This window comes from Sander lucioperca, chromosome 6 (genome assembly GCF_008315115.2).
Source record: "Sander lucioperca isolate FBNREF2018 chromosome 6, SLUC_FBN_1.2, whole genome shotgun sequence".
NCBI lineage: Eukaryota > Metazoa > Chordata > Actinopteri > Perciformes > Percidae > Sander > Sander lucioperca.
Window position 1 is genome coordinate 3,536,130 of NC_050178.1, and position 26,750 is coordinate 3,562,879.

At 41.8% G+C, this 26,750-nt stretch overlaps 1 protein-coding gene across 17 annotated transcripts; it reads left to right on the top strand.

Moving 5' to 3' along the window:
* Window positions 1-488: 488 nt before the first annotated feature.
* On the top strand, window positions 489-26,671 carry wnk2 (WNK lysine deficient protein kinase 2). 17 transcript variants are annotated; one of them, XM_036002009.1, is made up of 31 exons: window positions 489-2,146; window positions 6,424-6,596; window positions 7,225-7,445; window positions 8,411-8,568; window positions 9,245-9,333; window positions 9,567-9,786; window positions 10,955-11,222; window positions 11,548-11,855; window positions 11,966-12,865; window positions 13,281-13,403; window positions 13,841-13,873; window positions 14,087-14,209; window positions 15,035-15,451; window positions 15,655-16,266; window positions 17,621-17,670; window positions 17,790-17,952; window positions 18,049-18,165; window positions 18,251-18,421; window positions 18,555-18,597; window positions 18,692-18,853; window positions 19,018-19,889; window positions 22,127-22,184; window positions 22,664-22,728; window positions 22,861-23,450; window positions 23,560-23,792; window positions 23,974-24,204; window positions 24,343-24,441; window positions 25,229-25,273; window positions 25,351-25,673; window positions 26,132-26,250; window positions 26,281-26,671. In XM_036002009.1, exons 1-31 carry the CDS (start codon window positions 1,472-1,474, stop codon window positions 26,417-26,419), a joined length of 7,800 nt encoding a protein of 2,599 aa, XP_035857902.1. In that variant the 5' UTR covers window positions 489-1,471; the 3' UTR covers window positions 26,420-26,671. The 17 variants fall into 17 exon arrangements, with proteins under 17 accessions (XP_035857902.1, XP_035857900.1, XP_035857901.1 ...); XM_036002007.1 differs by having other exon boundaries at window positions 26,132-26,671; XM_036002008.1 differs by having other exon boundaries at window positions 490-2,146; window positions 24,343-24,417; window positions 26,132-26,671.
* The last annotated feature ends 79 nt before the right edge of the window (window positions 26,672-26,750 follow it).

Below are 26,750 nucleotides of genomic sequence, written 5' to 3' on the forward strand. Positions count from 1 at the left end.
TTGTGTTACAAAAAAGAAAAAGCATTAGAAAGATGCGGTCTTATTGCACCCCACCCCCTTTTTTAAATAAACTTTCTTTCATTGCTTTTTTCCTTGTTGTAATAAGATTTAAATATATTTATATATATACATATAATGTATTTATTTTACAAACTCACATGGAATAATGTAACGCTTTTATTAATGCAGAAGTGTGCAGGGATTTAAGAAAGTAGGAAAAGTATAGTATAATAATAGCCGATATAAACCACCCGAAACAAAAAGCTATTGCTCATACAATAATAGGCCTAGAATATGTTTTGGAAAATTCTAAAAACTGATTCATTGAAAACACTGTTTTATGGAGAAATGACTGGGCAAAGCACTTCATATTCTTAACTACTGAAGGTATTGTATTCATCCTCCCTGTACGGGCTCCATGTGGAGGAGTAAAATACTAAGATGGGGTCCGCTGCGTGTAATCCGGTAGCCCATACTTCCTAGCAGCGTCCCTTTTGGTTGGAGGCTTTGACAGACATCTTCCTACTGGAAGCTTAGCGCGTCACGATGAGGGCGGACAGTGGTGTGGTCCTGTGTCACGGGAGGCTGAGGGTGCCGCCTAAAAGCGTGCCGAGTTATTGGATACGTGTTGTTGCTAGGGGCGTGGGTTGTGCCGTGAAATATTCTAGTTATCCCAAACCTGGAAGAAATTAAACATAGGAAGACAACAGCCTTATCAGCTGGACGACAGACGCGTTGAGAGCTGCCTGATTCAACCTGAGGGAAACTGTGCCGCAGTGAGCATTATCTGATAAGCGATCCTGTCCATCCTGCACTCTCCAGGACAACACCATGGAGAGGAAACAAGTACGCGAGGATAGTTAAAGGAACAGTGCAGAGAAGCCGAGGTCACACTTCTCTGAACTTATTCAGATTTTCACACTGAACACCCCCTATTTATTTGCATCAAACAGAGTCCGGATGGGTGATCCTCTACAGGGTATGGCAGCTGCGCACTTGGGCATCCCGTGATGTGTCTAAAGATGGATTAGTGAGCGGCACAGTCTAAATATCCTGTCCTGACCGCTGTAGGCCAGCGATTTGTCTGCGGAACTAATCACATTTCTATACTTTGGGCTGGAGTGGCAACCTTATACAATGTGGAGGGAACTGTATTCGTGAGCTCATAGGTTAAACTGGCAATGACATCAGGCTTAACTTGAATAGCTCGGTGCTGTATTGCAGCAAGGTGGACCGGGGCGTGAGGTGGCAAAGAGCAATGCGCGCATCCTCAAAGCTAGACATTTTGTGGTAGTGTTCTGTGTCCTAAACAAATTCAAGGCATAAGGCCATACATCCTGATCCGGCGAACTGCGTCACTGCATGCGAGTGTTGCAGGTAGGCTATAGGCAAATCCCACCACCGGGAGAGGAGCATGCTCATCATTCTTCCTGCACAATGTCGCCGGTAAGTGCTTAACATTTTACCTGGGATGGATTCGGCGGATCATTCAAGCAAAGATCCGCCACTGGGATCCACATTTTCCTCAGCACCCAATTTAGACTCGGACATTAATGCAAATGCCCGTAGGCCTATTTATCAGAATGGGACAGACCACAATGTCAACATCCAAAACGCAGCCCTGCGAGGAGCAAGTGACCCCAGCGCATACCCGTACACAGACTACCGGGCGCTGGTCCGCCAGAGGTTCATTCGGCGGAGTTTGTGGGTGTCAGACAGCGAGGAGCATCAGCCGGTTGACACGCCGGTGGAGTCTGCCAACATCAGCCCGGTGCCCCACATTGACCTGCGGACACTCGTTGATCGGACCCGGATTCTGCACGGAACCTGTGTGGGCCTCCCGGACACTTCAAGCACGGAGAGCCAGGTGGTGCTGAAGGACAGCGCCACGGAGAGCGTGAGCGTCGACGAGGAGAAGGGAGACAAGAGCCAATCCGAGCCAAAGGTAGAGGCTGCGCTCTCGGATGTCACAGGTAAAGCAGGAAGTGATGAGAACGAAGAGGAGCCCGGGACGAAGGCTGTGTCCACTTCACCTGGGGGGCGCTTCCTCAAGTTTGACATTGAGCTGGGGAGAGGGTCCTTCAAGACCGTCTATAAAGGTCTGGACACCGACACCTGGGTCGAAGTGGCATGGTGTGAACTCCAGGTGGGTCTATTGATGGTGCAGGTCAACCAGCCAATGATAGGCTTATTATCTGAGTTATAAAGGACTGTGTGTAGGCCCAAAAAAAGTCAGTCCTTTGTCATTTTGCAGCCTTGTGCACAGGTCGCCAACATTTGGTCAGGGGGGATCTTTCTGGATGTGTTTTGATTCCCCAGAAAACAAAGGACTGGTTTTATTACACTGTTACTTCATTCATTTGAAGTTGAAACAGTGATATGTGCACATCTAACCAGACCTGTATCATATCTAACAAACTCTTAGGTTGGGGTCTCTCAGGTAGAATAGTGTTATTGTCTGAATGGTCCGTGGCACTTTACAATGCTTAAATGACATTTCCTGCTCACAGGTGCCTTAACATCCAGGAGTGAATATGGATTATTGTCCGATTTTTCTGCGTATTATTGTGGTTATTTCCTGCCTTTTGTTCTTCCCCTCTTACTAGATTCAGCCAGTTCAGGAGCAAGTTTAAATTGATGAACCAGTCAGCATTTACAGGCATTTGTGTGACATACTTTCTTATTGGTTTGTTATCAACAGAGTAGTTCTGTTCCATTGTTTTTATAATCTCATATTGCTGAAGTGTTATGCTGTACAGCACACAGATGAGATACTGCGTTACCCCATTCTGTTATCTGTAATGGATTTTTTAATGAGCCATCATTGAAGTATTTGTTCTCACTCAGGGACTGAACACAAGTTCAAAGTATTGTTACAGGGAAGAGTGAGGAGGAAAAGACATTCGTGTGGCTTTTTACTTTTTGTCAGCGCTCACATTGCACCAGCTTTCCCTCTCATAATACTGAGCCTAAATGTTTCCATCATTTAGTTTTGTATCACCCGAAGATGTTTATAAGACGTCTGTATTTTCCGTTTCCACTATATACTTTCTTGAATTATAATTGAATCGAATCAAAGCTATTCAACTCTGCACCTAAACAGTATTCAGCCTTATGCAGTGTCGGCAGCTGAATTTATTTAGACACTTTTAGTCAGAATTTTAGCACGGGGCTAATATAAACACATAGCAGTGACTGTTTACTGTATCACTAATCTGTGTGTGTGGTAATCTAATGATCAGTTTAGATGCTATCCATGTGATATACAGATTAGCCTATAGACTTTCAGGGCTCAAAATGTGTACAGTCTGTCTAGAGCAAAAAACTGTCCAAGATTACATTTGAGAACACTTAATGAAGTATCATACTACTGTGAGAATTACTACAATTATATAGTATTTTCCAATAAAACAGAGACACAGACACGGAATATACTGTGGACACGTGCAGACTTAGATTTCTGTGTTTCTGTCTTTTTAAAAGGTTCTGATATGTGAGGAAAATTTCCCACTGTTTTAACAGATAGTTCACATATTTGCTATACCTTTACTATTGTTAAGAATTTATAAAATACTTTCTTTTCATATGAATTCCTGTATAGGCATGTTTATTGTAATGCCGTAAGTATATAAACAACCAATAAGTCAAAATCATGTTTTTGTTCTGCAGTATGCTGTTTTTTTTTTTTTACCAAACTTTTATTAGCAGCTTTATTTTAGTCAATGGCTGGTACTTGCATACTGGCATTTAGACATTTTGTAGGGGCAACAATGCAAGCTGGTTCAGGATACATTTAGGAACCTTTGATTTACTTTAAATGATCATAATGAGAATGACGTTTGTGACTTTGAGGCGCAGTCCTGCAGCAGGATTTTATAGATTTAGTGTGGCTTCAGAACGAATACAACCAAAGCTTTTTTTTTGTCTTCCTACTCTTGCAGAATCCAGGTTCACCCCATCAGGCCTGAGGGAATAAGTAATAACAATCACAGCACAACTCAATCAAGTTCAGACATAAAATTAAATCACTATTACTCAATGTTGTGCGTATCTCACAGCTCTTGTTGGCAACAACACAGGTCTAGATTCCAATGAGGCACATTTTGAAACTGAAGTTCTCTGTTTTGTTGATGTACACATTATAATATACATAATGCAATGAGGCTATTTGGATGTGAAACTTCAATTAACCGTTGTAACAATTAACAAAGTGAGCCCCCATTCATTGAACATCTTGGTTAGATCCCACATTTCAGCCTTGGTTCACGGCTTTTGTAACTTGAATTTAATAACGCACGGTTGAGTAAAACTATTGCTCATACTGTATAGGAGTATAACTTTAACTTCAGTTTTGAAGTCATCATTAGGGATTTAAAGTGTGCCTTAAAGTTTTTTTCAATAGTTTTTGTCATCTATCGAGAGAAAAAAAAATAGTATTTTTTTAAACACTTCTACGTTATTAACTGAAGTTTCAAGAGTACATTTTAAAATATGTATCAGAAAAGGCATGTATCATGCATGATTATCTCTACAGTAAATGGATATGTACAGTGTGTGTGTGTGTGTGTGTGTGTGTGTGTGTGTGTGTGTGTGTGTGTGTTTGTGTGTGTGCGTGTTTTTCTGTCTAAAAAGATTCTTAGGGGAGATAGTGATGATTCAACCATTCTGTCCCTGGAGATGAGGGCCTTGCCCTTCAGAGCCTCTGTGCCCCGCTCACAAAATGCCACTGTCTGTATACAGTGTGTGTTTGCGGGTAGGACTAAGAGTGAGACAGCAGAAAACATGGACGTTCATATAAAGATTTAAAAATCAGATTTGAAAAGTAGCCGGTGCCTGGTATCGAGCAAACCTAGTTGAGCAAACCAGGGTCTTGTCACTTATTTATCCACTAATGATGATCAAACATCTATTGAGTGATTTATTTATCCGATATTAGCAAATTATGCTACATAATTTAGTAAAATGCCAGAACACCTAACCACTTTGAGATCTGTGTCTCACTGTTGCACATTATTAGTCTTGTTTGACAGCTTAGTAATGAATGCTAAACATGGATTTATACCCCTGTGGTATTAGCACACAGAAGTGTCTGGAGAGTGAATCCTGCTGATGCAGCCCTCTGCACCAAGACACAGAGAGAGGAGAGAGGGAATGGGGGGGGGGGGTATGGGGTCAGCTGAGGACAGCGAGTAAGACTTGTAGTATTTGATACACAGCAAAACAAGAGTTCTATATTTATATTCATTGCAGCATTATGTCTTCACCACTCCACTCTCCATTAGATGCAAATGTCAGTGCTGTTAATTCATTTTTATAGTCTTTGTGTGCAAAATGAAGACTCAGTAAAGCAGATTCTTTGTTGTAAGTGCCACACCCTGTTCAGATCTTCTCTCTGCAAGGAATCATTGATAATCTGTAGGTAAACTAAGTAGAAAATATGAACAGAGAGATGAGACAAACTGTAATATATTGGTTATACATTATAATCAGCATTGTGAAAGCGGCGAGGCGTATCCTTCACAATGCTGCTTGTAATCTAAGACGCATTAGGCTGCACACTGCATAGGTCACTATGAGCTGTGAATGAAATCTGATTTCCCAGCATCAATCAATAATCAATGCCAAGTGATGCAGTATAGGTTATTGTGTATCCCAGACATTTAAAACAATAAATGCACCCTCATTGTCATCATTAAAATGTCTATATTGAGAAAGTGGGAGAGAAAATCCAGAGGTCATTCAGTCTGCCATGCTGACTGGAGAGAAACAGAAATGTAGAGGAGATTCGCTGTCAGTTCTTTGACTATTTATACAGCAGTTCAGGGAAGGCAGGGTCCAATATATTGATCCAGTATACAGGGTTTCACTCAGACTTTTTTTGTGTCACATTTAACATTTACTGATTCAAAATGCAATTTAATCTTTTGTTTATCTGTCATAACAGATGTGTCGCTCTCTGTATCACAACATCAGATCAAATAAGGATTTTACTTTATCTGGAGTCAAGATTTCACACATACAGCTGTGAGGTGTTTTAATCACAGTAGTGATTAAAAAAGAGTAAATGGTTCAGACCGCCATGTTACTCACTCAAAATGCCAGGGTTGTGTTCACTCCAAACATGAGCCACAGGGAGGTCGAACAGAGCTTCCCCCTGAAGCAAATCCAGACTATATTTAAAGGTGGTGGAAAAGGGATTGCATCTTTCATTACCACTTGATTTAAGAAAAACACTGAAAATGACAATGATTCAGCCCCTCCTTCCTCCTCCAGCGCCCCCTCAAACTTGTTAAATTTGGACACATTGACCACTCCTGAAGTTTCTCCTCTGATAAGGCTCCAGAATACTGAAAGAAAGTGAGTGGATGAACTTGGAATTGATTATTTCTCATAAAAAAAAATGTCTTTCTCCATTTTCCCCAGGAACGGAAACTGTCCAAAGCTGAGAGACAGAGGTTCAAAGAGGAGGCAGAGATGTTGAAGGCTCTCCAGCATCCCAACATCGTGCGATTTTATGACTTCTGGGAATCACCCGTTAAAGGGAAGAAGTGTATCGTTCTGGTGACAGAGCTAATGACCTCAGGGACACTAAAGACGTGAGAGTCAATATGAAAATACAAAACAAAAAAACATTTTCTATAATTGTCTTTATTGGTATGTTTGAGATGTCTTGGTATGCTCATTTTAGCTTATACTGTATGTGTCCTTTTCAACCTTATACTCGACTGTAAATCACTGATCGCAAATATTAGTCTCTTATTGCTGCTTGTGTTAGTCAGTTTACAACAACCTTATAGTAATGGTCATTAGACTGTCTACATCATGTGTATCAAGTTGCAAACCAATTGAATGACACAATTACACTAAATCTAATAATAGACTGTAGATACTGAAAGATATACAAATGAATAGTTGTAATTTTAACATTGTTTTTCTTGCTCAAAGTTATTTAATAAACACAATGGCAAAAAGACAGTCAAAAGGAGGAGATTACTTTGAGAATAGAATAGTCAAAGATTCATATCAACTGTGTGTTTGCAGCTGATGCTTAATGAAAGCAATACTATTTTGCAACACTGTACCAGCTCATTGAAAACATTGTATCAACACAGTGACTAGTAAGGACAAACCGTGATATGTCAATTTGTCTATTACCGTTCAATGTTTTTCGAATAGCAAATGTCTATACCTGGTGACATCTGGAACATCTCTATCCTCCCACAGGTATCTGAAGCGTTTTAAGGTGATGAAGCCTAAAGTTCTTCGTAGCTGGTGCAGGCAGATTCTCAAAGGCCTCCACTTCCTCCACACAAGGACTCCTCCAATCATCCACAGAGATCTCAAGTGTGACAACATCTTCATCACTGGTCCCACAGGCTCTGTCAAAATAGGAGACCTGGGCCTGGCAACACTGAAGAGGGCCTCCTTTGCTAAAAGTGTTATCGGTTAGTCATCAGCTAGTTGGCAAGACACTGTTTTATAGAATTGTGACTATCAGAATATTTATTTTAATTCGCAGTAACTGACTTTTTGGGCACTCTGACGTTATCACTGTTTAGGTCGATATGGCAAACGTGTTGGTACAGAGCAACATTAGCATTAATTTGGAATCGTGACTCTCATAACCTGATGTATGTAAGACTAATATTAGGGCTGCACAATTAATCACAATTTTATCGAAATCGCAATATGGACTAGTGCAATATCCAAATTTCAGGGGGGGGGGGCACCGCACAATATTTGTTAAAGGCAAATATAATTAAGTATTGTGGTGCTGCAGAGACGTCCCAGCCTAAAAAGAAAACATTTTTGATTGGTAAAGGCACTTTAATTTTATTATTTTTCAATAAAAAGGAGAGTAACGATACAATGATCACCCCCCCCCAATATTGTGAATCCTATTGCAATCACAATATCAGTCAAAATAATCACAATTAGATATTTTCCTCATATCATGCAGTCCTGTTAGCTCTGTTTTGGTCTCTACCAACTTCTGAGGGAAATATCTGTTTCTTTAGCTGCTAAATGCTCCACTATGTTCACAAGCTAGTCGCTAACTTTGTCTGTCTGCCGTTTGGTGCACAGTGGGGCAGAAAACAGCTGCCTGCTGCAGCCAAAAACAACACTGATGAGAGAGGTACCAAAACAGTAAAGTCGGGTTGATGGTTGCGTGATATCTCTCTGAGTTTGTTACTACGAGTGACCCCTTTCATTGTTAATACAGACATTTTGATTATAGCTGCTTTAAACTCTAAATTATAAAATTGTGTTTCAAAATCTGTTTGTTCCGTAGGCTATTTGAATGGCACTAGCTCGCATTTCTGGTACTGATCCCATTGAAATGGGATGACACACTGATGACTGCATGTGACTTTATAATTGATCTTCCTCTCTTGCATTAATTCTCTAGGCACTCCAGAGTTCATGGCCCCAGAGATGTACGAGGAGCACTATGATGAGTCTGTGGATGTCTACGCCTTTGGGATGTGTATGCTGGAGATGGCCACCTCTGAATATCCCTACTCTGAGTGTCAAAATGCTGCTCAGATCTACCGTAAAGTCACCAGTGTGAGTTCACGTTTAAAGCTGTTAAACTCATTGCTATTAAATGTTCTTATAACAAAACCGAGTAGAGTGTGTACCATTAAGGCTGAGTCCGGGTTTGAATCTGGCCCCTTGCTGCAGGTCTTCCCCTCTCTCTCCCCTTTCCTCTCTGTCACCTTCTAAATCAAAGCAACATGCTTATAAAATATCTTTAAACTAGATCTTAAGAGTCATTAAGTCAGCGAAGCTACTGGTCATACCAGAGCAAGTAAGGCTCTAGCTGCATTAAATTGAGCAAGGGTGTGTTTTATTTCTTAGGAATTAGGAAAACTTTTAATTTTTAAGAAAAAGAATGTGTTATTTATTTTTTCTGCCGTTACATAGTCTTGCTTTAACCAGCAAATGTTTCCTCCTACAATTAATCAGTTATTATAATTTGAATCAGTTTTTTGTGAATTGATTAATCCCTCAACTAATTGTTCCATAGTCCCAAACGTCCTCTCGTACAGCAGTATGTTCTTAATCCCCAGAGTTGAGATGTCTGGGAGAAAATGTGTTTCGGAGAGTCTGTAATTTATGTTTTTTGACAATGCAGACAGTACTCACTGCTTCCTCTGGTATGCAGTCACACGCTAAGTACTGCTGTTTTGAGTGTGTCAGTTGGTGAGTTGAGACATGTTAATGCTGGTTTGTTTTGCAGGGGGTGAAACCTGCCAGCTACAGCAAAGTCAGTGACCCAGAAATTAAGGAAATAATTGGGGAATGTATCTGCCACAGATGGGAAGAAAGGTAAGTAAAGCAGGACCTTTGGCGGGGCTTCGGTGGGGCTCGTAATGCATTTTGTATAGAGGTTGATCCTTACCTTAACACCGTGTTGTTTTGTTTCTGTTCCTGCAGTGTGCCATCAATGCCTGTATTTGGCTCTGACACAGTTCATGTTTCTGTGTGCATCATTAGGTTAGGTTACTATCATTTTGACCTATAGCCCAGGGCAGTAGCTGGTGTTTGTGTTTTTGCTGCAGGTACTCCATCAAGGACCTCCTGAATCATGCCTTCTTTGCTGAGGATACAGGTGTGAGGGTGGAGCTCAATGAAGAAGATGATGGGAAGAAATCATCCATTGCTCTGAAGCTGTGGGTTGAGGATACTAAAAAGCTGAAGGGGAAGTACAAGGACACTGGTGCCATTGAATTTTCCTTTGACTTGGTGAATGAGGTACCAGAGGTTGTTGCACAAGAAATGGTAAACAAATATTTGAAGTTACTGAAAGAACCATTGTACTTTGGTGAATATACACAGACAGTAATTGTAGAGTTTGACTTTTTCTTTACACCATTATTTATGTTTTACTATGTGGGTAGCGATCGAAAGTCTGAAACCAGGTAAATTAGGTGTTCCAAGGAAAGGATTGTTCCCTTTTTCTATAGGATGTATCCGCTCTCTTATGACCTTGGCTTTGTGTTGGTACAGGCCAGACTGCACTTTGTGTTCCACAAGCTTCATTTTTCGTCTTGGCCATAGCCTTAGAAAATACTCATTTCTATTTGGCCGGCTTGTGTTTGTTAAAATCCATTGACATTTCAAAAATAGCTCTAATTCAGTGCACAAGAAATATTAAACTGCAGGTAACCATAGTAACAATCCTGCTTTATGCTACGCTACAGTACCAGTTAACTCCCATTGATAAAACAGATTAAACTGGCTAAAAACAAACATTGGATGGTGATTTGAACATAATTTCTCATTTTGCCTGTGATAAGTCGTATAAGTAATGGTAAAAGTAAAAAACAAAAACAAAAAAAAAAAACAAAAAAAAAAAAAAAAATATATATATATATATATATATATATATATATTTTTTTTTTTTTTTTTTTTTTTTTTTTTGAACTTTTACCATTACTTATACGACTTATCACATGTAAAAAATGATAGTACATAGGTAATAATGATATCTAAAGGCACCTCATTGCATTTTCTCCGCTACCTGATTGTGTGTATATATATATATATATATATATATATATATATATATGCCTTTAGATATCATTATTACCTATGTACTATCATTTTTTACATTGGAAGTGAATAACAGAAGTTTCTTGTAATAATATAGCTGTCTTTACTCTGGAACACAATATTGGGCCCTTTTAATTAGGTGTAATGTAACTAAGAGTAGGTAAGTGGTCATGTCAGTAATCATACGTTTGAGGGATGTACTGTATTGATTGAAACTAGAGCAACTGATCAGTTGATCTTTGCTCTTCCGTGCAAACATATGAGAAGGCAAGAAGCTTGTTGTTCAGGGCAAGAATAGAGTGTAGATTTGATGACTGATTACATAGGGTGTTGAATTACGACCATGACTCTGTTTGTTCTGAGCTGCAGCAAGCATCTTACCTGTGTCTTGTAGGTGGAATCAGGTTTTTTCCTGGACTGTGATGTGAAGGTAGTGGGGAAGTCCATCCGGGACCGTGTGGCTCTCATTAAATGGAAGAGGGAGCGAACGGTCTCGTCAGGAAATGGCGAGGCAGCTGTGAAGAAGCCGCAGCAGAACCTACTGCAGGTGCCCGGTACTGTTGTACCACAGGCACCCACATTAGCTATGACAGATTATGAGGACCAAGAGGTGGAGCAGCAGACCCTGATCTGCACTGTGCCAGCCACCACGTCTGCCCCATGTGAGAACCTGCAATTAGAAGCACATATGACTGTATCGTATATCATAAAACCTCAGTGTTACTGTTAGAACTATCTCACCCATTAACAGGAAATGACACTGACCATGCCTTAAATGGTTAAATTGGTATTTGTGAATGAGAAAGGCGACTGTAGCACAAGCAACACCTATTAATCATCAATGAGACATAATCACCCAGCTTTTGAATTTGAATGAATAAGATGCTACTCCACTGTCTCCCTCCCCCCCTCTCTGTCCTCAGTGTCTGTCCTTCCTGTAGAGGGCATCGTTGTGAATTATAATGTTTATTCACTCTATCATTACAGCTGACAGCGGAGTGAGCTCTACCATGCAATTAGATGATCTAAGCAATCAGCAAAATGGCGCCTACCAGTCACCTTCAGAGCCCATTTCCACAGCTCAAGTGATCTACAGTCCTCCTGCACAGGTTGACCCTCAGCTGCACCAGGGGCCCTACCAGCAAACCACAGCACAGGCCTCTCATGAAAACTACACACAAACATCCACTCAATTAAATCAGGGAGCCTACCAGCAAACCACAGGTCAGCTGCATCCTGGGGCCTACCATCAACCTGCAGCACAACTGCACCAGGGGTCTTATCAGTCTCAAACAGTGAGTGACAGCATTTCTTATTTTTGTGGCAACGTTCTTATATCCTTCATTTTGTTTTTCTGAGTTGTAACAACAATTTTATTTTCTTTTTTGGAATGATACCTGATCAGCGTCACCACAGTGATCCCTTTGTATGTCATGACCTGTTCAACACTGAGAGCACAGTGTGTTTTAGGCGTGGAAGCGCCCCCCTGGTTGAAGCGTTACGATGTAGGAAACACTATCTCACTAAGACTATGAATAAAAGCCCCAGTCTGTGTCCGTCAAAGGATTGGGCTTCAACAAAAAGCACAGAAAACTCAGCGCATGCCACAGACTTCCTGTCCTCTAACTCTGCCCAGAATCCATCATTATTATCTCCTCTCTTACCCCCACATCAACACTCTCATCATGACTCAGCAAGTAATTTCAATTCACCTCTCCTTCCCCTGAATTTACAACCTCCCTCAGAGCTCTGTCTGAGCGTCCCACGCAGTCCACAGCCCCACCGCCACTGCAAGGCTTGCATGTCTGTCCTCCTGAGGGATAAGTCAAAGGCAGGTGCATCTCTGGGACACATGCATACATCTGCCAGAAAGTTAACTTCAGTCTCGAAGCCAGGCTCACCCACATTTCCTCATCTGGCAAGTTCTCCTCCAGTCACTCTTCCTTTTCTTTTGGCCTCACCCACTTCCCCATCATCAAACAGTCAACCAACCCTGGTGACTTCCCCTTCACATATTTCCCCACCCTCACAAGTTGTGCTTCCACGGAGTTTGTATGAAGGTGGAGATCTCACTCTTCTCAACCACTGTCTCCATCACATCGTCGGTCGCAAGACCAGTTCCCCCACCCTCTCTGCTAATCATCCAATGCACAGGCAGGGGGAGGTTGGGGGTACTACCTCCTCAGTAGTTGAGCATATAGACAAGAGGCTGAGTCTTGATGTCCCACTCTTCTCTCGCCCAAATCTGGACTGGAATCGGCTGTTATCAGCACTGACAGCCAGTGAAGGCAGACCAGATCCACTGGTAGGTTAGAGAAGGAGGCTTCATGTAGAATAAACTTGCCAGCAGCAGCCTGCTGTATGTTTCATGATTCTGCCAGCTGCTTTGCTCCTCTGGTATTTTCATGTCTCTGTTCCTGCCTAATCCAAAATAAGGTCTCTGTTTTAGTGTGGCAACGTACAAAATAATGCGCAAGCCCAGTTTATGGCAGTATGGCAGTTTAATGCTTTAACTTCCCTTTTCCATTTTAGCTTGCCCTATTAAACCTGCTAAAAACATCCCTCTCTACTATCTTGCTCATGATTACCCGTGCTTTGACACTTAAAATTTTAACCTTGAGCTTAATAAATTGAAGCAAATACACAAACAGCATTGTGTGTCATATTATACCTAAAAACAGGGTCCAGTAAATGTGATCTCTCCTATGTGTTTCTGACAGACAGAGTCTGCTCCAGCTACACCAGCCCCTATTGTGCACCAGAGTAGACAGACAGCACAGAGCTTCCCAGCTGCAGACCCCACTCTACAGCCACAGCTTACTGCCCAACCCAGCCAGGAAGAGGTACTGCATGCATACTCTGGCAACAGCTGTAGTAAGACGCAAAAAGCAGAATTAGGAGACAAAAGTCTGGAAGTCACCCCTTGCAGGTCACCAAGAGATAATTAACAGTTCCTAATGTTTGTTTGACCACCAAAATTACTTATTCCATAATGGGCAATCAGTGTAAACTGTTTTATGCTATAGTTAACTAGAACATGCAAACTTACAGGAGATTAATGCACAATTTAGTGGTACCAGCTATCGGAAAGCACACTATTTGTAGGGTATCTGTGTGAGGTGGGTACAAAGTGCATCTGTGCATCGTCCCCTTTTTAAATGCTACATCACATGCTGTATATTTGTGTGTGTGTGTGTGTGTGTGTGTGTGTGTGTGTGTGTGTGTAAATGGCTTTTCATGTGGTTTGTGTTTTCTTCTCATTTGTCTTTCCTCCCTTTAGTGCCATCTCCAACCAGCTGCTGTCCTTTCCCAGGTACAGCCATACATAATTTCTTGTAACTTAACTGCGGGCTACATTACATATACTGCAAACCATACAGAATAAATGAATCACATTAAGTACAACTGCTCTGCAGCACTATTTTATTAAATTGGAGATTTTAAACCAAAATATCTTGGCAGTTTAATTCAGTATTAGCTTCTCTCTCCAGAAAGTAGAAAACAAATGTTTGATTTCCTTCCTTAGCTGTTATCTGCTGACCAGCCTACCTCTCACCTGAGTCCTCCTGACATATCTACCAGTTTTCCACAGTCAGTGTCCAGTAGGCCTACTCCTCCCCCTCTCCTGCCCCTGCAGATCAGCACACAGGTGCGTCGTGGTAGCATTAGAAACACAAGATCAAACTAAGGCCGGCTACACACTGGTTGCGTCGTGTGAGCGTGTCAGCTGTGTGGCGTGTCCATTTTTATTTCGGCTCCCATGTTAACAGGTTAGAACTTACACACTGCCTGCATGACATGCACGTCTCGGGCGAAAATGCGCGCATGCTAGAAATAGAACCGACGCCTATTTTTCACGCGACACGCAAGCGTGTTGGAAGCGTTTCCAGGCAAAATACAATAGGAAAAGATGTTTATATGTCATTTTGACACGAATACATGTTAATAAATGACATGTTGATGTTTGAAAGTCTCGACTGACATAAATGCAGATATAAATGTAATAAAAAAAAAAAACTTGCAAAAAATATTGCACCTGTCAATACGAACGAAATATTCTGTAGCCTATTTTGCCGTCAATATTGCCGACGTTGTCTTTGCTGTAATCAGTATATATCGGTATATATTTATGTTTAACATGAAGTATACTACTGCTTGAGTGCAGTAAATCAATGGGAAACAATTGTTTGTGTACAGACAAGGCTAGCAGCAGCAGCGCCGCATCAGACACGTTTCTTGTGTGTAAAGACATAGAAAAATCCACACAGCCGCCACACAGCTGACACGCAACAGAAACGCCACGCTCATGCGACACAGCCAGTGTGTAGCCGGCCTAAGGTAGAGAATTTGGTAGAAACATCCTACTAATGTTAGTATAGGTTACAGGGTTCATACATAAAGGGCCTGTGTGAATGTTATTTCTATCGACTGGTTTGTATTTGTTCATTTTATATCATTTTCCCTTCTTTCTCAGTTTCCCTCACCATATCCTGTTCAAATAGGGGGCCTCACACCCTCTCCCTTCCCCTCATCTCCTCTGCCATGTGCTTACAGCAGCAGTGGCCCTTTTATGTCTAGCTCCCACTACTCACCTTCACCCCACCATCCTTCCCTTCCTCTGACCCTTAATGCCACCCTGGCCTCTATACCCACTCTCAGCACCCCTCAGACCCCTTTGTCCACACCTCAGCACGTGCCCAATGTGGCACTCCCTATGCCACTTTTTGCCATGGCCATGTCTCCTGCAGTGCCACAGCAGGGCGGTCCTTTCACATGTCAGACAAACCTTGGTAGCTTCCATACCACCCATCCCTTAACTCTCTCCCAGGTACCACCCACCCCATACCCCGCCCCCTACCCTGAGCAGGAATTGGCTCAGCCACCTGTCCAGGTGAATATTCGGCTCAGTTCTCACTATTGTGGTTGGGTAATGGAAATAATATCACCTTATTATAAATAATATAATAAGGTAGCAATGCGTCTTAATTGTGGGTATAATGCATGCCGGGCATGCATTTGGGGATTTAGAAGTGAACAATATTTGTATTAACTAATGAACAACACCTAAACACCTAAATGTGGTATTTTTTCCAGGTACAGATGATTGCACCACAGGATAATTTGGGAGATGTTCACCTTTTGGCTCAGGTCCACTCTGTCTTGCCTGCTGTTCAGACTCCTCTCTGGGGAAGCGGATTAGATGCAGAAACTTCTGCAGCTGGCCGAGACTTAAATGTAGCTCCTACAGTTCAAGCTCCAGCCTCAATCTCAGCTACAGCCCAATTTGAAACTCAAGCCCCAGCACAAAACCAACCACCGCTTTCAGTATCAGCTCAAGCTGGAGTCATGCCTCAAACTCCAGCTTCAACATTTATTAATGCCCCGACTTCAGTCCCAATACAAGTTCCAACGGCAGTGCACACCACTGCCTCAGCCCCAGTTCAAACACCAGTCTCTGCATCAGGTCTCACTTTTGAATCAGCAAAAGGCTCATCTACAAGCTCAGAAACATCTGTCCCAGGTTTAGGCTCTGCTCTCATCCCTGTCACGCTGCCAGCCACAGCTCCTGTTGCAGCTCCAGTTCTGCAGCCTGCTGGCATCCAGACAGTAGTCTCAGTGTCTGAGTGTCCCAGCACGGCCACAACTCAGCAAAACTTTGAGTCGACATCTGCATCTAGCACCCTTCAACAAGAGCCCTGTGTAGAGGTAGGAATAAAGCCAAAGTTTGTAGTTTTTAATGTGTAATATGTGTACAATTGTGTAATATATTGTGTATATTGATCTATCCGCATATGCATAATCATTTTGCATTTACATCTGCGATATGTAAATTGTCCCTGCATCAGTAATGTCTACTCATAAAGCCTACTACACACCAAGCCGATAATCGGCCCTCGGACAGTCTGGCGAGGTCCGTAACTTGAGTCTGTTCGGTGTGTTCCGTGCCGTCATCCATCCGAGGGGCCGTTGGCCTTCATTTTGGCCGATTTGACATGTATAATCGGCGGGGCGGGCACTGCCGGCAGTCGGACTCAAATGACCCATCTGATTGGTAGGGCTGCCACCTCTTAGTCGATTAGTCGACTAATCGGTCGTTTTGGTCTTAGTCGACTAAGATTTCTTTAGTTGATGAGTCATTTTTTATGCTTATTCATGCTTAATTATTCATTTCCAAGAAACTTATGAGCACATTTCTGGTAAGCACAAGATTTAAAGTGGTGCTTTTGCAGGATTAATTGTGGAGAAACTCAGTTTTACAGATGGTTCATTAACTACATTTATATTGTGCTTTTCTAGTCTTAATCACCTCTCAAAGAGCACAGCTCTGTCGATTACATCAACTAATCGATTAATCGACAAAATCATATAAGTGTTAGTCGACTAAGAATTTCTTTAGTCAAGGACAGCCCTACTGATTGGTAGAGTGCTAACTCGGAAACATGAGTGTGACTAGAGTCTCTCAAAATCTGACGAAAATCTTTTAAACTGACCTTTGTTGATCTGAAATGAAGACAGATTCAGCAACTGCATGGCCTATTTCTCGCTTAAAATGTTTTCAGAAACACGTTTCGGTGAACTATTTTAGTACAATACGAGATCGTATTCTGAACAAGCGGCCATGACAGTCTGGCTTTGAATTTCCGGAGAAACCAGACCCGGTGACAATACAGATTAGCGCCGCCTGCTGTTATGGAGACGTATTACGTCTCGTCGCTTTGGTATGTTCCGAGGCACTTTTTTGACCAACTCGGGGAGACTGATCAGTCCAACTGCCTTTTCTGCCGAGGGTCGGCCGTCTGGTCGGTGTGTCTGCAGCTTAAAGCTTATTCAAACCCCAGGCTGTGTTTCAAATTACGTTCACATCAATTAATTCCTCCATTCCGTCTCAAAACCAGCCTCTCCATTTGAGACTAACATATCCCTTTAAGGTCAAAAGCTAATAGCACACACCTACACTAATATGACTATTATACAGTCTTGCAACGACCCATTCTTTATAAAATAAACCTTTACCAAGGTATCCTAACTGTTTTGCACCTGCCCAATTTTCTGTCTTCAGGATGTGCTTCAGGATAAACCCGTATTCTTTCCTAATTATGCCTATGACAGGTGCGTGTCAAGTTTTCCACTGTCTTTCAGCTCTTTATAGATTCTGTTATAATTTTCTGTGATGAAAATGTGTCACCAACCAAGAGGTGATGAACTGTTTTAATTTTTTCCTTTTATAGTCTCAACTCTGATGTGGCATCTGGTAAGGAAACAAGTGACGGCTATGACAGCTTGGCTAGTGGAGGGAAGGGGGACGGAAAACCCAGGAAACACCACCGCAAGTCTGCTCGCACTCGCTCCCGGCAAGAAAGGACCAGCAAACCCAAACTGAGCATGCTCAATGTGAGTCATGGTGGTGTCATTATTTTAACAATTGAAGTTACAATGTCTTAAACATTTGATGTGTCTGATTGTAAAGTGTCACCTCGACCCACACAGGTTTGCAACACTGGTGATAAAATGGTCGAATGCCAGCTGGAGACTCACAATCACAAAATGGTGACATTTAAATTTGATCTGGATGGAGATGCTCCAGAGGAAATTACCACTTACATGGTTAGTTGAACCTTTTAAAGTGTGCAGTTTTGTCATTAATTGGTTATATGTATTGTATAACATCTTTAAAACGGAATGCTTGCAGGTAGAGAATGGGTTTATCCTACTGTTAGAGAAGGAGATCTTCATTGACCAGCTAAAGGACATTGTGGATAAAGCTGAAGACATGCTGAATGAAGACATGGAGGGTGAAAGGGCCTCCGCCTTGAGTTGTAGTCCTGAACAAGGCCAGATTTTTGAGGGCCTGGTAGGAGAGGTAAGAAGGGGGTTGATATATATATATGTGAATATAGTCTGTACAGATACATTACACATGCTTATACATTCATTTAGAGTACAGAGTGACAAGTAGCATATTGACTTAGCTCACATCTGTCTACTGTCTGCAGAGTCAGCAGCCTGGAGCACCTCAGCCTGTCTATCAGCAGAATGGTAAAACAATTATCTCTTTCAAAAATGTATCCTTCTCTATGCCTATTCACTTGTAAGAAAATGGGTGGTAATTGTCTGAACTCTTGGATTGCAGTTCTTCATACAGGAAAGAGATGGTTCATAATCTGCCCCGTAGAGGAGACGCCCACATCCAGCCAGGAGACCCCATCTGATGGTACAGCTACACAGTCTCCGGGGAGTTCAGCCACTACCCAGCCTCTTGACAGTGGCACTGCAAGGCCTTCTGCATCCAGAGGTGACTTTGTTTCTACAGAGCAATTTCAGCACATTTGACAGCTTCATTGAACAATAGCACTACCTTGTGGCAGTGGAAGACATCCTACAGCTCTTGTGTGCAATGGTTACATAAATTATTTTTTTTATAATTTTCTCTCATCTTCTGTTTTTTTCCTCCTGCAGAACAGGGGTCGTCCTCCACAATGTCTGGTGGAAGTGGAGGCTTCACATATGATATGTATGGATTCTGTAGCCCTCCAATAATGTCCAACACAGACCCTCTCCTCTTAGCTACTCTGTCTCCCCCTGTGTCTGCTCCCCCGACTCTTCAGTCAGTGACATCACTGGAGCCTGTGGACAGCTCTGTGCAGCCCAGTGTCCATCATGCCCAGCCAGCCAGAGCTCAAACTTTGCCCCCGTCATCCCCACACACGTCTTTCCCAGTGGATGAGTCACAGGGTTCCCCTTTGGGCTCCATCTCCCCGACCCATGCAGCTCAGCAGATTCCCGACATGACATTTCCTGTTTCTACGGCTGACGAGGTGCCCTGCTGCCCTCTGGTCATGCCCTTGTCTCTGGATGTTAGCGGTTTACAGGGTGGGCCTCCTCTCACTCCTCTTCCACTCCAGGAGCAAGTTCCAGCCAAAGAGCCACTCTCTGTCTCCTATGCCTCTGCAGCACGCAGCGAGCGCCCACAGCAGCCTGTGGTGCTGCACCAACCTTTTTCCAGCGTGGGAGGGACCAAAGTATCCTCACTACCCCAGAGCCCAGCGCTATCCCAGCCCGCCACAGGGCCCGCTGAGTCAGACAGCGAAGGACGACTGGGCCGAGGGGGCTTTGTGGACAGCACCATAAAAACACTAGATGAGAAACTAAGGAACTTGCTCTACCAGGAATATGCTCCCATGTATCCATCAGGCAGTGCTGCAGAGACACCAGGCTGTGGCACAGAGTACATCCAGTCTCCTCCTGGTCCAGACAGCGCCACAGGAGGGTCAGGAAACAGCACACCAGGGCCGATGGGAGAGGGACGCTACAGGGCAGGAGAACAGCTGGCAAGTACAATAATAAGTAACTTCTTAAACTATATAAATCACTTTAATAAACTAGAAATGCACTTGGAGAGCGCAGACCTCTGCCAAGCTTGGCCTAACTCACAATGTTAAAGCAGTGTGAATTTTTCCAGTCAGGAACTCACCCTTCCATCAAATTTCATGAAAATCAGGCCAGTAATTTTTCCGTAAACCTGCTGACAGACAAACAAATGGACAAAAGGACAAACAGAAACAAAAACATAACCTCCTTGGCGGAGGTAATAATTCTGCAGTATGAATAAAGAAATGTCTTTCAGACACATCAAAAATAAACCAAACAAAACATCAAAGAAATGTACAAATAAGTTAAATAATCAAAACATTCAATAAACAATAAGAAACATTAACCAACATAGACATGTCTGAAAAGGAGTAGGAAGAAGTATACACTTATTTAATCCTACCCCTTTTCCATAGCTCAGTAATTAATTATAATTATTTATTTATTTTGATATATTTTTTTCAATATAACTTCCCTTCCTGACCCTTAGTACTGTGGAACACTCCCGTAACTATATACAATTTGGTGTTTTGAATGTACAATCCATATACAGATATATATCGACATTCAGATATAGACGTACCTACACACACATATACATACATATACATTTACATACATACATATATACACACAAATATATTTACATACACATATTTACATACACTCACACATACGTACTGTATAATATAATAACCCTAATATATTTGACCACATTTCTCTAACTTATAATATGAGTAAATTATTACCACACATTTATTTATTTATTTTTATTTATCACATTTATCTATTATAATATATACAGTATATATACACAAACATACACATACCTCAATGAACACACATTGCAATTGTTAAAGGCCTCCTTCTTTCCTATGTCTTTTGAAAATAGTTGCTTTGTACCTTATTTTGAACTGGATTATGTTTGGACATTGCTTTAGTTCTGTGCTCAGACCATTCCACAATTTCACACCACTGATTGTAATGCACTGACTTTTTATAGTCGTGCGAACAGCTAGAACCTTGAAATTAAACTTACCCCTTAAATTATAACCCCCCTCTCTATAAAAAAAAGAACTTCTGAATAGTAATAGTCCGTTTCTTGCTTTATACATGATTTGTGCAACTTCAAATTCAACCATTTTGCTGGGGATTGTGTGATATTATCCAGAGCTACAGAACAGCAACTTTTGGAAATTGACATTGTAGTTAGATTGTTTTCTGTATATTAACTTCAGTTTTAAGTTGAATTTAAATTATATGAAATGTTTATTTAAATGTATTTTATTGAAAAAATAGGCATGGTTTAGTTTAGTTTTTACAGTTAGTAGTTGTCTAATGTTATTCTATGTATTAAAAGACCTGTCAATCAGTTGGCAGAATGAACATATTGTTACATACATTAAACCCAAATGCAGTATATCACATGTGTCAAACTCAAGGCCCGCGGGCCAAATCCGGCCCCTCGCAGATCATGATCCAGCCCGCATATCAATTTAGGTTCACAATACATATTGGCCCACCTAGTTTTTTTTTTCACGCTTTTTCTGACGTTGTCATTTTTTTTGACGATTTGTAACTTTTTCCGAAGTTGGCACTTTTTTTCTATGATGGCTGAGGAACTTTTTCCTGACTTCTTTAGGACTTTGTGTTGACCAAACTGTAAGTGAGAAGACTATATGACACATGCAATAATACAGTCAAAGATATTCGACTTTTTCGATTAAATAAAAGCATATTGATAAACTAAACATGTCTGGCCCTTGATGTGATTCTTATTTTCCAGTGTGGCCCTTAAATTGAGTTTGACACCCCTGCAGTATATTATAATAGTATAACTATTTGCATGTAGGGAAGGACTCCCCAAATACTTTTTAGAAAGTATAATTTTTTTCACTCATAGTTTGCCAATTAATGTTTTATTTGATATATTGCCAGATGCATTCCAAATAGAATGAACTATACTGTGAGCCATTAGGATACATGTAAATACATTTTAGTTGTATAAAGGATTTCAAGAACAACTGCACTGCCTAATTTTACACGAGCTACAGTAAGATTTCACAAGAAATATTTAGTGAGACATCTTAATATCACCTCTATATTAACAGTTATATAATAGGACAGTGATAAATAGTTTGTATTGTAGTTTTCTAATGTATCTTTTTTGTTTATCTCTCATCATGTCACCTTTCAGCCTCAAATTCCAGAGAGAATGGATAGTTTAAGCACACTGAGTGACTCAGCCGTGTGTGGTAAGTACAGCACACACAAATTTATCTAACAAGAGTGACATCATTACCTTTTATTTAAATTGATGTTTTACTATTTGTTGCTAACTGCAGTGCCACATTTTTAATTGTTGTGGATTAGGGCTGCACGATATGAGGAAAATATCTAATTGTGATTATATCGACTAATATTGCAATTGCAGTATGATTCACGATATTGGAGGGAATGATCATTTTTGTCTCATTTTCATTGAAAAAATAAAAAAAATAAAATGATCATAGTGTGATTTTTGCGAGGATCTTTACCAAACAATTTTTTTTCTTTAGTCTGTAGGATATGATTTGTAGGCCGGGACTTCTCTGCAGCACCACAATACTTAATTTAGAATGGTTTGATGCATATTTTGCCTTAAACAAATATTGCACTAGTTCATATTGTGATTTCAATAAAATTTCGATAAAATTGCGATTAATTGTGTGGCCCATTATGGATATGTTTGCAGCTTCCCTGTCAAGAAAACATGTCCCTCACTCTGCTTCCTGCTCTGGAACAAGAGGCCGCTTTAAGGTACAAAAGGGAGATTCTCCTCACATTTTAGGGGATACAGTATGTCTTTCAGATTAGTTCAACTGCATTTGCTGTTACAGAAGCAATACATGATGCCCTGTAATTACCTAGTTTGTTCTTTGCTTTTGGCAGATAATCGCTGTTCCTCCTGAAGTGGCCAACAGACAAGATGTGAAGCAGAGGAGCTGGAGCAGTGCTGCCTCACCGGCACACCCTGGAGGATACAGCGAGGACCACGTCCAGGCTGAGGCCATGACTGCCTCCACCACAATTGGTCGTTTCTCTGTGGTTAGCACTGAAGATGACATTACACAGAGGACACGTTGCAGCCGCTACTCTGCCCCGCCTGATTTCTACCTGGACACACCTCCGTCCATGGCCAAGCGGGGCTCCCTGCCTCGCGCCCTGACCTCCAACTCTGTCGCTGTGGATGTCACAGTTCATGCTCGGTTCCTCTCCTCAGACTCGGGGGCTGAGAGCAGCCCTGCAAAGCTGGCTCCTGCCACCCCGTCTCAACATACTCGCTCTGAGCGCAGAGGAAGTGACCTCATGAAGAGGGCTGTGGCCTTCCTCCGTCGTTCAGGGCGCAGCAGCAGTGTGCAGAGCTCTGACTCACCAAGTAGGCATGGAGGCGTGCATGGCTCGGCCTATGCCAGCAGTGATAATGACTCAGAGATGGAGGACTCGGACATGAAGAGGGAACTACAGAGACTCAGGGAGAAGTAAGTGTAGCCGCTGGTTTGCTTTTGGCCTCATTTAGTGTCTTAACATGAAAATATTTTGTCATTTAGCTCGTAAGTGACCAGTATATTCCTGCCTCTATCCCGTCAGACATCTGAGGGAGATCTCTGAGCTGCAGGCCCATCAGCGGGGGGAAGTGGAGCTACTGTATCGCCGGCTTGGCAAAGCCCCGCCTATGGGCCTGGGTCTCTCACATGTTGCACCACATGCTGGCCGTAGGAAGAGGTCCAGCAAGCACAGGCTGAAGCCTGGCAAACTTCTCAGCCCTCTGGTTCAACAATTTAGGAATGTCACAACCAAGACTAGTGACTCCAGCAGATCAAGTGAGTAACCTTTCAGAATGGCCAGTATTATAAGTTGAATATTTACAGCAGGACCATTCCGATTCCTGATTCCTGATTCCTGATTCCTGATTCCTGATTCCTGATTCCTGATTCTGTGTGTGTGTGTGTGTGTGTGTGTGTGTGTGTGTGTGTGTGTGTGTGTGTGTGTGTGTGTGTTCAGGTGCCGCTACAGGTACAAGTGAGCCCACAGTGAGTTTAAATGGCTCTCCAGCCAAAGGGTCTGTCCCTACTCACGGCAGGGCACGGTCATGCACCAGCCACCTTCCCAGCTCAACCTCAGAGCCTGTGCAGACTCAGCAGCCCTGTTCCCTCAAGGGCTCTTTGTCTTCTGATAATATTTACGCTGGACTACACAGAGACGGCACCGGCACACAAGTTCCACCAGGACAAGGTGACCACCAGCATTACACAACAGAGCTAGCTTAGCTGAACAGTATTTCCACTAATACTATGCTGTAAACATGTAGTCACCAGAGAACGCTCTTTTTACCCTGGTGTCTTCTCCCTTTGTGATTATACTCCTCTACAGGCTGGTCTAATTACCCTCAAACATCTGAGAGAGTGACCTATAAATCGAGTAGCAAGCCACGAGCTAGATTTCTCAGTGGGCCTGTGTCTTTGTCTATCTGTTTGTATCTCTTCTCTTCCCCCATAGCTTCATTTTGTTTTGGTTTCCATTATTATTATCATCAATTTCTCTACTTTTAGCTCACTAAATTTCTTTTTTCTGTCTTTTCCAAATATTCTGCAACACTGCTGGTTCAATTCGTCTCATTCTTATCACTTGCCTTTATCTTGTATTTTTGCTTGCACAAAAGTATATTGCTTATTCAAACCCCTGTAATGTAAAATTGAAGTTAAAGTAAAGATTATGATTGATTAAATGTTTGTTTTTTTAAACACTATAATTATTTATACTAATCATACCTGTTTATTGGACTAGTTAACTCATTTCAGAAGCTTGAGGTTTGGATAATCAAGGTTAATTTAAATAGTAATGGGCATTAGCTAACATTTCAAGTGATGCTTGTGCTATTTGTCCACTTTATAACATACCCATTTTTGTAACTTATCCACGATGCATTACTGGGCAATGGACTTCTGCATGCCACATAGGCTCCCGATGTGCTATAACATTGCTAATCGCTCATCTCTTTTTAACCTCTCTCTGTATCTCTAATACTCCAACACTGCACTTTGATATGGCTCTCACCCAGACCACTTGCATGACTTTGCTAATAAATGGACTGTGTTGTTTCAGGGGACTAATTGCTTTTTTTGTTAGTTTGGTTTTAGTTTGGTCCTTTGTTTTGTGGCAGTATTCAGCAGCTTTGTTTTGCACTGCATTTAGTTATTGAACATTTTTACCAGCTAATGGAAACAAACAATTGTATAAAGGCTTTTTTGTCTTATAGGGTCAACACTGAAGCGACTGTGTCTCGGCAAAGATCGTAGCAACAGTAGGTAGAATTACAGTGTCTCACAAAAAAATCATTTATGTTCGTTTATATAAGTCTAATCATGTGTGTCTCTTCAGGGTCTGGAGCCGGGCCAGGGGCTTTCAATCAATCACAGCAGCCGCCTACCGGTGCCACACCTCCTTCTCATCAGCCAGTAATGGGACTGGCCCAAGCTCAAGCCAATAACAGCAACAACAAGACAAGCTCATACACTGGCTCATCCATGAGTGCCAATGAAAACAACCTGCCTGAAGACTTCCAGCGGCTGATGGAGGACTGGGCCCAGGAGGTTCTTATCGTCACCCACAGGCCGCGCACTAACTCTCTGAGCATCAGTGGGCAGCAGCTTTGGAATCAGGTTGTGCCTCGAACACGTGGACAGCTGACTAGTGCCTCAGATGTGAGTTTCATGCTAGTTATGTACCAGTTTTTGTTTAACCAGCCCTGCGGTCATGAGAAACAAAATGATTAAAATCTTAAACAATCTTTAAGAGAATTTAGTTCATAAAAGAGATACAGTGGTCGTGCATATAAACACAGTGTTTAGATAATGAAGACAACAATAGGCGTTGACAAAACATTTTCATTTGCCTAGAATAAGGCAGAATTACATTTAAAAATACATACACATGAAAAACCATTTACACACACACACACACACACACACACACACACACACACACACACACACACACACACACACACACACACTATAAGCTTTAGAAAATAGAAAAGTTTAGTTTTGAATGTGTTACATGTTATTAGGCAGCAATTTGATTACATACTTGATTGTATTGTGTAAATGCTGTTAATCACCAATAAGTAGTTCAATATCTGCCCATTATCTAACCATTTTAGGTATCATGGACAGCTCAAGGTCCAGAGGCCTGCAGTCTTCCCCTGTCTTGGCCTGATAGCCCTGGGTCAACAATGATGACCAACCCCTCCACATGGCCCCATCCCAGTTATCCTGCTCCATTCAGGGCCTTGTCCTCACCTCTCTCTGTTAGCCACTGGCCTGGGTTGCTATTCCCACTTCCTTCAGGAGTCTTTGCCTTTCCTGCTGTGCCCTCAGCCCAGGACGCCCCCAGCCCTGGTCCAGTTCCATCATGTCAGCCGCCTGACCCCAAAGCCAGGACTCTCTAACCTGAGTAGCATTGTGTCTTCCAATTCCATTACCAAAAAAGAAATGTCCTTATAGTTCTAGTCAATATTATGTGCATATGCTGTATACATTTAACCAGCATGTATTTATTTATATGTACATACCCGTGTCCATTCTTGAGTTTTGTTATTTGTTTAAATTGCATCAACATACCTCATGTCCATATTACAGTACATAATCCTTGAGTGCAGTGTAATGGTAGTAGTACATTAAAAGATGTATAATTACCCCAATCAGGCTTACAAGAGAAGATTTTCTTAATTACTTATAAATGTACCTTACCACTCATTGAATGTACATAATGTACTGTTC

Excerpts from the sequence above, each read along its gene's own strand:
- wnk2 (XM_036002007.1), top strand. The coding sequence starts at position 1,472 with ATGGATTCGGCGGATCATTCAAGCAAAGATCCGCCACTGGGATCCACA. Across the intron at positions 17,671-17,789 it reads CCTAATTATGCCTATGACAG|TCTCAACTCTGATGTGGCAT; the intron begins GTGCGTGTCAAG and ends TTCCTTTTATAG. Across the intron at positions 22,185-22,663 it reads GAGTGACTCAGCCGTGTGTG|CTTCCCTGTCAAGAAAACAT; the intron begins GTAAGTACAGCA and ends ATATGTTTGCAG.